The 12,547-nt window shown below is 44.1% G+C and overlaps 1 protein-coding gene across 1 annotated transcript; it reads right to left on the bottom strand.

Moving 5' to 3' along the window:
- Positions 1–6,385: 6,385 nt before the first annotated feature.
- Positions 6,386–7,393, bottom strand: LOC120401190 (taste receptor type 2 member 40-like). The gene has a single exon (XM_039530843.1). It carries the CDS (start codon positions 7,391–7,393, stop codon positions 6,386–6,388), a length of 1,008 nt encoding a protein of 335 aa, XP_039386777.1.
- Positions 7,394–12,547: the final 5,154 nt, after the last annotated feature.

Here is a 12,547-nt window from a genome sequence, read left to right as displayed (position 1 = left end):
TTGGGCCTCCTTTAAAATAAATAAGCAAAGAGCGAAATTCTGCCCTTTGAGGCAGAGAGCTGCCAATGGGAGCCACACACACACTGCCCAAGGCAGCGTTTGGACTCTGTTTCTCATAGGAGCGACACTGTCTTTATCATAAATGACCCCATCAGCAGAATTTGCACATAGACTCCCAGGGCGGCTACGGAAGCAAGTTAAGCAGCCACTGCTGCACTGGCAGGGGAGAGATAAAACAGGAATTCCCTCCACCACCACCCAGACCCAGAAGTGTGCATGGGAGACCTCTCTCTCTCTGGGGACCCTAGGACCCAAGCTGTGCCCCTGCCTCAGGGGTTGGCCTTGGGGACAGAAACTGCAGACTGCTGGAGACAGGCTGGCAGAGCAGTGGCAGAACAGCTTCAGAAGCAACTTAAAGAGGGATCGGGGGGACACTGATGATGCCATCAGACAGTGTTTACTACAGTTTTGACTGGACGTTCCCTCCCCTCTCCCTAGCTTTGTCTTTCCATTTAGCTAATCTCCTCCTCGCTAACCCACTCCTCCAAATTAAAATAAAGAGCACATGGCTGCCGTCATGCTGCTTGTGTCTCCTATCCCTTTCCTCCACCTTGTGTCTGTCTTGTCTATTTAGGTTGTAAGCTCTCTGGGGCAGGGACTGTCTGCAACTTTGTACAGCAGCCAGCACAATGGGGTCCTCTCTTGGTTGGCCCCTATTAGTCACTGTCATAACAAACATGATTCATGAATCTGTGATTCATGACTCCATGCCTCTGAAGAAGTGGGGTTTTTAACCCACAAAAGCTTTTGCCCAAATAAATCTGTTAGGCCTGGTCTACACTAGGGGAGGGGATCGATCTAAGATATGCAACTTCAGCTATGAGAATAGCGTAGCTGGGTGTCGACGTATCTTAGATCAACTTAGATAGACTTACTTCATGTCCTCGGGGCACAGGATCAACGGCCGCCACTTCCCTGTCGACTCTGCTTCCGCCTCTCGCCCTGGTGCAGTTCCGGAGTCGTCGGGGAGCACGTTCGAGGATCGATGTACCGCATCTAGACAAGACGTGATACATCGATCCCCGATAGATTGATCACTACCCACTGATCCAGCAGGTTGTGTAGACATACCCTTAGTCTCTAAGGTGCCACTGGACTCCTCGTTGTTTTTATGATTCATGAATAGCAGACTAATTGACTATATATGTATTTATGAAGACTTGGAAAGCCACAGGAGGCAGTTAATAAATGTACTTATAATTATATATCACATACTACTGGGGTGATTTCTGACACTTGTTAGCCAATATATAATGTAAGGCATAGAATACACCCCAGTAAAAGGTATTATGTGCACAGTATTAATACAATGTGTTTGTGTATGTGCATAGACATTATATTAACAACGTATTATGCTCTCTCCCCAGTTCTGTTCACCCATGTCAAGTATCCCCCAATACTTTGCAAAACTTAAGTCAGCTTTGGTATTAGAAAATAGGAAGCCTGTCAAAGTCAGGATACATGAATAATATGTCCTTGCATAAGTTGGAATGTACCTCTATGCTCAACTGGCTTGGAATGTAGTATCTGAAACAGAAATAAGTACAGAACAAAAGAACGAGTTAAGGAATGTGAGCTGGGGGGATGGATTTTAGTGACATGTAAAAAGCTTTGTAACCTGTACAATCACAGTATAAATATTGCTAGCTGAAATGCATATCTTTAGAGCAACTAGCTGTGTAAGGTGAACATGTTGTCAGATAAGAATTGCTTCCTGGAAGGAGGGTATGTATGTCTCTTTTTGTATTGTACTGCTTTGTTTTTTCACAGTAAATTTGGCAAAGTTTTTAGTTATTTGATCTTTTGAACAATTTTTAACAATGAACCGCCAGTGTAGGCAAACAATTAGCTAAACCTTTCAGTCAGTACACCTGAATTGCATTTCTAAGAATGTATCTGTCATCACTAGAGCTCATGGAAAATTCCCTATTGGAACTTTTTTAGGGATGAAAATTTTTTGGTTCAAATTTTCCATTTTTGATGGGAAAAAATTCAAAACAAAAAACCCTTTGTTTTGTTTAAATTTGAAAAAAATATATATTTTTTTCCTTTTCTCCCCTAGGAACACTCTCACTCTTTCTTCTCCCCTTCCTGTTTTCCCGTGAGGAGGAAAAAGTTCAGCTGTTTTTTACCCACTGAAATTAAAAGAAAAGAGAGCCCATACTCAAAACGAGTTTGCAATCTATTAACTTTACTTCTGTCCAGCATTGTCAATTTACATCTGTTGGCCCATGAGTCATAAGTTTCCTCAGAGCAAAAATTATTCCTTTTATTTATATATATATATGTGCGTATATATACAAACAGTTCACAGATCTCAGCGCTCTCTTAACATCACTGCAATACAATGCATCTTTATCTGGTACACAAACAGCATCCTGAAATGCTTTACAGAGTTAATAACACAATGCCATAAATAATAGCAGAGTGGGACAGCAATTGAAGAGAGATATTTTTCAGCTGAGATATGAAAAGAGACGAAGAGATGAAGGCCACTGCAAGAAGCAGGGGATCTATCTAATCAAGCTAGCACTAGTCTGTTACAGTATTCCTATGCTGCGTAAACCTCTACATGTAATTGACTTGACTGGAGTAACCCTTCTAATAACTATACTGTTAATAATGATAAAAACACTTTAACATAAATTATGAATCAATGGAACTTTAATCAGATAACATGTAGTCTATAAAGAAATACAGCACAATGCAGTAGTAAAAGCCATTTTAAAGCAAAATATTATTAATTTAGTAATAATAATAACTAGCTTTTACTTAGATCTCAACAGGGGCGGCTCTAGGCACCAGCGGGCCAAGCACCCGCTTGGGGCGGCATCCTGGGGAGGGCGTCATTTGGCTCGGGTGGAGCTCCCGCCGGCATGCCTGCGGCAGGTCCACCGGAGCCCGGGACGAGCGGACCTGCCGCAGTCATGCCTGCGGCGGGTCCCGTCTTCCCGCGGCTCCGGTTGAGCTCCCGCAGGCATGACTGCGGCAGGTCCTCTCGTCCCGGGCTCCGGTGGACCTGCCGCAGGCATGCCGGCGGGAGCTCCACCGGAGCCAAATGACGCCCTCCCCAGGATGCCGGAGCCGGGGGAAGAGGGGACCCGCCGCGGGACTGGGGAAGGGCGGCGCAGCGCTCCGCGCTGCTTGGGGCAGCCTACTTTGTAGAGCCGCCCCTGGATCTCAAAGCACTTTACAAAAGAGGTCAGTATCATTACCCCTATTTTACAGATGGAGAAACTGAGGCACAAGGAGGAAAGTGACACGCCCAAGATCCCCCATCAGGCCAGCAGAAGAGCTGGGAATTGAATAGAAGTATGAATCAGAAGGAAGAGGGATAAGTAATGCTTTTCCAAAGATTGATAATCAACCTAAGTTGTGGCCACTTTGCATTTAGCTACTGGCAAAAAGCAGCTCAAGTCTCCATATCCAGTCTCATAGACTCATAGACTTTAACGCCAGAAGGGTCCATCATCATCATCATCTACTCTGACCTCCTGCACATTGCTGGCCACAGAACCTCACCCACCCACTCCTGTAATAGACCTGTAACCTCTGACTGAGTTACTAAAGTCCTCAAATCATGGTTTAAAGACTTAAAGTTGCAGAGAATCCACCATTTACATTAGTTTAAACCTGCAACTGACCCATGCCCCAAGCTGCAGATGAAGGTGAAAAAACCCCAGAGTCTCTGCCAATCTGACCCAAGGGGAAATTCCTTCCTGACCCCAAACACAGCGATCAGTTAGACCCTGAGCATGTGGACAGCCCCCAGCAGCCAGACATCTGGGAAAAAATTCTCTGTAGTAACTCAGAGCCCTCCCCATCTAGTGTCCCATCACCGGCCACTGGAGATATTTGCTGCTGACATTCGCATATCAGGCCAATGCCATTGTAGGCAGTCCCATCATATCATCTCCTCCATAAACTTATGAAGCTCAGTCTTGAAGCCAGTTAAGTTTTTTGTCCCCACTGCTCCCCTTGGAAGGCTGTTCCAGAACTTCAGTCCTCCGAAGGTTAAAAACCTTCACTAATTTCAAGCCTATATTTGTTGATGGCCAGTTTATATCCATTTGTTCACATGTTCACATTGATGCTTAACTGAAATAAGCCTGCTCTCTCCCTGGTATTTAGCCCTCTGATGTATTTATAGAGAGCAATCATATCTCCCCTCAGCCTTCTTTTGGTTAGGCTAAACAAGCCACACTCTTTAATTCTCCTTTCATAAGGTAAGTTTTCCATGCTTCATATCATCTTACTAGCTCTTCTTTGCACCTGTTTCCGTTTGAATTCATCTTTCTTAAACATGGGAGACCAGAATTGCACGCAATATTCCAAATGAGGTCTCGATGCATTCACAGAATGATCTCTCAATGCAGGCGGATCCTCCACTGGCATAGAGTTATTGTTGCTGGTACTCCATGCACCATCCCTTCAACGCATAGGCATGTGGCCAGGGAAATGGGTGAATGGTTGCAGTGTCTCAGCATTCTGGACACTGCTGCTATAAAGTCCATTGGGCTATAGACAGCAAGCATAATTTAAAGTAGACCTTCAACTGCTACAATGTCAGGGAACTGTGTCAGCTCAAAGTCAGCCCAGGGGAGTGCAGAGGTAACTTAAAGCTACATTTCCAAGGCTAGTGTGTTTGTTTTGTGCTTTGCCGACACAAGTCAGTATCTGAGCCAGTATCTTTAGCAGGGTTTGGTATTCTCATCTGTGAAGCCAAGTTTGCGGGTCTAATTTCTAAGAGAGAAATCTAACATAAACCGCGTTATCTTCCACTGAGTCTCTTAGGCCCTTTTCCTGATTGATGCTGAGCGGCTGCATAATTTATAGAAATCGGGGGGAGTTGTGGGGTTGCCCAGCACATCTCAGGAGCTGGCTCTAGTTAATCAGATTTTTTTGGAGTCTAATGGCATGTAAAATCAATAGCCATGCAACCCAGAGATGGATGCATTTTTATGGCACTTTATGTAGTGGTATCACTAGGACCCTACCAAATTCACAGCCATGAAAAACTCATCATGGACCATGAAATCTGGTCTCACAGAAAAAGAAGGAAAAACAGGTAAAGCATATGAAATGTAAAGTATTAAGTGAGACTTTTTTTTTACCAACATCCCTTATTCCCATTCCCTTAGGCACTAGGCCTGTCTGATCGTCTTTTAGATGGTTTTAAAGATGGCAGTAGCTGCCCCTTTTGGGGAAAAGCGATGTTAGTTGAGATGGGCTGGAGCTGTTGTCATTACTGTTGCTAAAATCTGATCCTGTTTCCCTGAAGACAAAACAAGAGCAACAGACACAAAGGGTGAAATAAAAGATCAGCACAGATAGAAAATGCAGCTTCTGTCTCTAGTGCTGCTGCTTACCTGCAGCCTTGCTGCTGGAGAACCACAGCCCCCCAGCACATGATCTGATCAGCTGCTCCAAGGCTTGTCAGACTTGTACCAGCATCAGACTGTTTAGGGCACTGTTTTAGCTGCCTCTCTGGTCATGGGCTCACGGGAGTGTAGGAAGAGAAGGTCTTGGCTGGCTAAGCCAGACTCTTTCTAGACAAAATGCAAAAGGAAAGAGAAGAAAAAAAAGGTGGGGGAAGGAAAAGGGCACGTGAATGGGAGAGATGGGTGACAGCGGGAACCAAAGTCTTACATTTGAGATGGTGTTTGGGATTTAGCAGGAGCTGGTTGAAGTACTGATGCCATCTGGGTCTCTCTTTCTGGCCAGAACTAGGCAGGACATCTCTCAGGATCAAGGCAGTGAAGGTCCAAAGATGTCACAATGGATCCCAGAAGATAGTGGGGAAGGCGCGGGAAGCTCATTCCCAGCCAGCTAACTTGATTCTTCCCCTGAAGTCTTTTTTCAGGACCTCAAAAGGGAGTGATGGGTGAAATATCCTATCCCTTCATTATTTTCTCCACCATTTAGGTCAAATTTCCAGGACACCTGTTTTGGTCCATTGATTTCTAGTCCTACACTGCTCTTGTTCATGAAACATGATCTCAACACAGTCCTTGGGTGTTCTTTTTGTCTTAAATTTTTGCTGCTTTGTATAAATAATTTTATGTAAAAGGCTGAACTGGACTTTTCTTACATTGGACAATTTAGAGCACTGGACTGTACACAGCAAAAACATGTAAGTTTCATTAGATCAAAGGTGCTTCATAAATGCAAGATAATGTTGAAATACTAAGTACATGAGATGAACAAAATTAAGTGGCCTTCGATCATAGGATCATAAAGATGTACAAATTAGCAATGGAAAAGCCTTATTAAATCACTTAGTCTAGTTCCTGACAATGCTTCATTGTTTTCTGTGATATATTTTCTAGTGAGTTGTCCAGTCCAGCTTCAAAGCAATGGGACTTCCACCACTTCTCTTGGGAAACTGTTTTGCATAACGCATAACTTTAATCAATGTTTTTTTCAGTTTGGGATTGCTCAGAATCAAGATAATGGAATGTACTGATGGACAAGCATCTACAATGATTGTACAGGCAACGCTTGCAGCAGCTGTTTCTTGGTATATATTTGTCAACAAGATCAGCAAAGCTATAAAGTTAACAATGTTGATGAGGAAGAAAGACATAATCGCTTTCATTGCTTGAATGTGGGCCTCCACACAGGGGCTCCTGAAACTGCTCGAGTTGTTTTGCATCTGCCGGGTGTGTCTCCAGAGAGAGAACAACAACAGAAAGGCTGAAATGATGAATATGGTGAACGCCATGGAAAATCCAATGCCACAGATAGAAAGTATGTGAGACACAGATGTTTCCACTGTGACATTTTTCACATTGTAACGTCTTTTGAGACTGGAATTGAAATCATTACACTCTATTTTGTAAACAGAATTAAGGAAAGGGAGGCTGCTGAACAAGGATAAAAACACAGAACCCAGGAGCAACCATGGCACCAGCCTGGAGATTTTAAATTTTAGATAGATGAAGAGGGGGTGGCTGAAGTTTGCAATTTTCACACAGTAAAATACACACAAGCAGGCAGCGAACCATTGATTGGAAGAGTTAAAAAACCAGGTAACAGCTCTGAATACTTGGAATACGGAGTTCGCGTAATAGATCTCTGGGTAAAATGTTGAGCAAAAAGTCTGTAACATTGTTTTGAGCAAGAAGCAAAATCTTGAGAATGCCAGGACAGCCAAGATATTATCAGCTGAGGACAGGTATCTCTGCTTGACACGTTTAACACAATTCACGGCCACAATGAAAGAATTTATCCACATCCCGACAAAAGCCTCACATGCTAAGATTACCAGGACAATTATGCTTGATTCAGTGATGTTATCCTCTTTTACAAAGTGACAATCATTGTATCCCATTCTTTAAGAAAGTTCTGGCTCTGAAATAAACATTCGTCATGCAACGTTTTACAGTTGGGATGTGGTTGACAGATGCACTATCCTCTTGTCTGTGTATCTCCTATAGACAACACAGCTTTATATAGTTGGGAAAACAAACCCTTCAGAGACGTCTCTTCATAATGAAGCATCTGCTTGACCAGGAATGTAAATGTGTGGAGTATTCTCTTACAATGTATCAGTATCACTCATTAATATTTGCATTTTCATTCTGAAGAGCTGTGTACAGAGTAAAAACAATTTTTAAAATGATCCTTTAGGAGGCCTTCTGTTTACGCCTAAATAATACAAACTAAATAAAACATATACCACATAACCCACTAATATATTACATTTGTGTTCATTAATTTTCTAGTCTGAAATTTGAATGACTTCAGTACATTTACACAGCTGAAAAATAAAGATGTGCATTACTGGAGAAACCAGAGGAATAAATGCATTGCTATTATGAAACGGGGATGGGCCTGAGTTGCCGAGTTCAGATCTGGATTTGGATGTCAACATTCCTAAAAGTTCAAGAGCATTTGAACCCAGGCCTTGGTTCACCCCATTTAAAAGGCAGCTATCAGCTGCAAAGTCCAGATCTGGATTCCAGCGTTTCCAGATTTCAGTGGTGTTTTGATCAGGTGATTTGGTTTTGAACCACCTCTAGTACTAAGTAATAGCAGAAAGAGAGGAAACTGCACAGGTCAGATTTTATTATTTTAAAGTAAAATACTCTGCATGGTCAGTCTGCAGTGTGTTTAGTCTGTTATAATGAATGAAAAGTTCACCAGGCCTGGCTGGCTTCCCATAGAACCTTGAAACAACTTCCAGGTGCCTATCTTCAAGGTGCTCAAAGTCCTGAACCCCAGTGTATCTAAAAGATTACCTAAGTCTCCGGCATGAGGACTGTGGTCGACAACTCCACCCTCCTCAGCCTGCCTGCTCGAACACAGAGCAGTGGGTATGTATTAAAAAATCCCTACCGAAACCTTACAAGGCACGCATCATTTCCCTCGGTAGGATGAAGATGAGAGAAAGAAGGAACCACACGTGACACGTTACTTACTTAGCTGAATGCACAATTGGAAGGCGCTCAGATACTATGGTGATATGGCTGGCCCATAAACCTATATAGAATTCAATGGCAACAAACTACAATTAACACAGAATGAAGGCGGCCTGGGGGTATGTCATCCCCTTGCAAAAGGCTGAGTTGAGCAAAACTCAAACTTCGGAAAACCAGGAAATGCCTAGGCAACCTTAGCTCTTCCCTCTTTCAGCAATGCCCCAATATGACCAGTAACACCCCCCCCCCTTTACTCTGCCAACCTCACAGTTGCTGAAATGTACAAATTCTTCACTTCCTTTTCCAGCCCAGTCACTCTCACTCACAGGATTCCCTCAAACACTATCAAAGAACAAAACCACAAAGCCACCTCAACAATATGTCCATGCCACCTACCCTCTGTTCTCCTGGAGCTGGCAGTAGCCAATAGGAATTATTTGCATAAATGCCAGGTGCAGTCAGTGTGTTAGGTGTGCCTTCACTAGAAGGTGGAGGCAGTGGCTGGCAGAGACAACTCATACCTGCTGATACTGGGGGGAGGGGGGAAACATGACGACTCCACGTGTCGCCTCTGGGAGGAACCCTCCAGCCCCACCTCCTTGGGCCAGGGCTGGGGACACAGGAGTGGGGAACATTCTTCTGGGCCAGGCCAAGGAGACCCACAGCACCCCAGTGTCTCCCCGGAGCTCCTGCACCCTCACAGACACCTCAGCAAGGGGAGAGGCGCAGGCAATGTCCCGAGATTGGACTGAGCAGAAGGAACCTGCTCCTGGTGCTTTCCATAGTGACTCCTCAACCCTTCCCGGACAGAGTTACCTGTGGGGGGGAGGGGAGGCAGGCTCTGTCCTTCTCCTGCTGTGCCTCTGCCCAACATGTTTCTGGCTTTCTTGGCCCCACTCCCTGGTAGCCAGGCCTGGGCAGGGAGAGGAGGGGATGGGCCACTGCCACTTCCCTAGCTGGGCTTTTCCAGGCAGACGCTGTGCTGCACAGAGGGAGCGACCTGGAGCAGCCACCCTCCCCTTGCTGAAGCCCCAAGCCCCTTCCACTACTTCTACGCCCCTAATACCACTCCCCTACCAAGAAGCATTCACATGCCTCATCTCCCCCCCCCAATACTTTCATTACATTCCCCCCAGATGAAATTACCACTTGTGACTCTCTGCAGCCTCCAGTGACTCAGCTCAAAACCCCTTCAGTCCTAGGTGGGGGGGTGTGATTAATGTATTCTTAGATGTAGAATCATAGAATGGTAGGACTGGAGGGAACCTTGAGAGGTCATCTAGTCCAGTCCTCTGCACTCATGGCAGGACTACGTATTCTCTGGACCTCCCACAACCCCCCCAGGCAATTTATTCCAGTGCTTAACCACCGAGACAGTTGGGAAGTTCTTCCTAATGTCCAACCTAAACCTCCCTTGCTGCAATTTAAGCCCATTGCTTCTTGTCCTGTCCCTCAAAGGTTAATGAGAAAAATTCACCTTCCCTCCTCCTTGTAACAACCTTTTATGTACTTGAACACTGTTATCATGTCCCCCTTCAATCTTCTCTTCCCCAGACTAAACAAACCCAGTTTTTTCCTATCTTCCCTCATAGGTCATGTTTTCTAGACCTTTACTCATTTTTGTTGCTCTTCTCTAGACTTTCTCCAATTTGGCCACATCTTTCCTGAAATGTGGTGCCCAGAACTGGATACAATACTCCAGCTGAGGTCTAACCAGCGTGGAGTAGAGCAGAAGAATTACTTCTTGTGTCTTACAACACTCCTGCTAATATAGCCCAGAATGGTGTTCGCTTTTTTTGCAACAGTGTTACTCTGTTGACTCATATGTAGCCTGTGGTCCACTATGATCCCCAGATCCCTTTCTGCAGTACTCCTTCCTAGGTAGTCATTCCCCATTTTGTATGTGTGCATTTATTGTTCCTTCCTAAGATCATGTTGAATTTTAATCCTATCCTCCAAAGCACTTGCAACCCCTCCCAGTTTGGTATCATCCGCAAACTTTACAAGTGCACTCTCCATGCCATTATCTAAATCACTGATGAAAATATTGAACAGAACCAGACCCAGAACTGATCCCTGCGGGACCCCATTTAATATGCCCTTCCAGCTTGACTGATGGATTATTCTCTGGGAACTCTTTTCCAACCAGTTATGCACCCACTTTATAGTACCTCCATCTAGGCTGTATTTCCCTAATTTGTTTATGAGACGGTCACGTGAGACAGTATCAAAAGCCTTACTAAAGTCAAGATATACCACATCTACCACTCCCCCGCCCCCTCCCCATTCTCAAGGCTTGTTACCCCATCAAAAAGCTATCTGGTTGGTTTGACACATTTGTTCTTGACAAATCCAGGCTGGCTGTTACTTATCACCTTATTATCTTCTAGGTTTTTACAAACTGATTGCTTATTTATTTGCTCCATTATCTTTCCAGGTACTGAAGTTAAGCTGACTGGTCTGTAATTCTCTGGGTTGTTCTTATTTCCCTTTTTATAGATTGGCACTGTATTTGCCCCTTTCCAGTCCTCTGGAATCTCCCCCGTCTTCCATGACTTTTCAAAGATAATCTCTAATGGCTCAGATATCTCCTGTCAGCTCCTGGAGTAATCTAGGATGCACTTCATCCGGCCTTTCCCTACCTCAGCCTCTGATCCTACCTCATTTTCACTGGCATTCACTATTTTAGACATCCAATTGTAACTAAACTTGGTGAAAACTGAGACAAACAAGTCATTTAGCACTTCTGCCATTTCCACATTTTTCAGTCATTGTTTCCCCCTCAAATTGAGTAATGGGGCAACCCCGTCCTTGGTCTTCCTCTTGCTTCTAATGTATTTGTAGAATGTTTTCTTCTTACCGTTTACGTCTCTAGCTAGTTTAATCTCATTTTGTGCCTTGGCCTTTCTAATTTTGTTCCTACAGACTTGTGTTATTTGTTTACATTTGTCCTTTGTAATTTGACCTAGTTTCCACTTTTTGTAGGACTATTTTTTTTTTTGTGTTTCAGATCATTGAAGATCTCCTGGTTAAGCCAGAACGGTCTCTTGCCAGACTTCCTATCTTTCCTGCGCGGTGGGATGGTTTGCTCTTGTGCCCTTAATGTCTCTTTGAAAAACTGCCACCTCTCTTGAACTGTTTTTCCCTTTAGACTTGCTTCCCATGGGATCTTATCTATCAACTCCCTGAGTTTTCTAAAGTTTGGCTGATTGAAACCCATTGTCTTTATTTGGCTGTTCTCCCGCCTACCATTCCTTAGAATCATGAACTCTGTCATTTCATTCTCACCTCAGCCGCCTTCAACTGTCAAATTCTCCACCAGTTCCTCCCTATTTGTCAAAATCCAATCTAGAACAGCCTCTCCCCTAGTAGCTTTCTCCACCTTCTGAAATAAAAATATTGTCTCCAAGACATTCCAATAACTTGTTGGATAATCTGTGCCTTGCTGTGTTATTTTCTCAACAGATGTTTGGGTAGTTTTAAGTCCCCCATCACCGTCAAGACTTGTGCTTTGGATTATTTTGTTTTAAGAAAAGCCTCATCCACCTCTTCTTCCTGGTTAGTGGTCTGTAGTAGACCCCGACCATGACACCACCCTTGTTTTGTACCCCTTTTAACCTTATCCAGAGACTTGCAACACATCTGTCTCCTATTTCCATCTTAGCCTCAGTCCAAGTGTATACATTTTTGATATACACCTCTACCCCGATATAAGCGACCCAATATAACATGAATTTGGATATAACACGGTAAATCAGCGCTCCAGGGGGGCGGGGCTGCGTGCTCTGGTGGATCAAAGCAAGTTCGATATAACACAGTTTCACCTATAACACGGTAAGATTTTTTGGCTCCCGAGGACAGCGTTATATCAGGGTAGAGGTGTATAAGGCAATATGTTATCAGAAGGGTGAATTCACAGGAGGTCTGCAGTTCATGCAGTCTTCTGTATCTCTAACAGTACAAGGCAGCAGAAGGAAACCAGTTTTTTGAGAGGGGCCAGTAACTTGGGAGCCCTTCGATCAAATGACCCAAAATATGATTCAATGCTACTCCTCGCACCAAAT

This window comes from Mauremys reevesii, linkage group 3 (assembly GCF_016161935.1).
Source record: "Mauremys reevesii isolate NIE-2019 linkage group 3, ASM1616193v1, whole genome shotgun sequence".
Classification (NCBI taxonomy): Eukaryota; Metazoa; Chordata; order Testudines; family Geoemydidae; genus Mauremys; species Mauremys reevesii.
This window is presented reverse-complemented; position numbering and strand designations above follow the sequence as displayed.

Coding starts and splice junctions, on each gene's coding strand:
- LOC120401190 (XM_039530843.1), bottom strand. CDS start 7,393: ATGGGATACAATGATTGTCACTTTGTAAAAGAGGATAACATCACTGAA.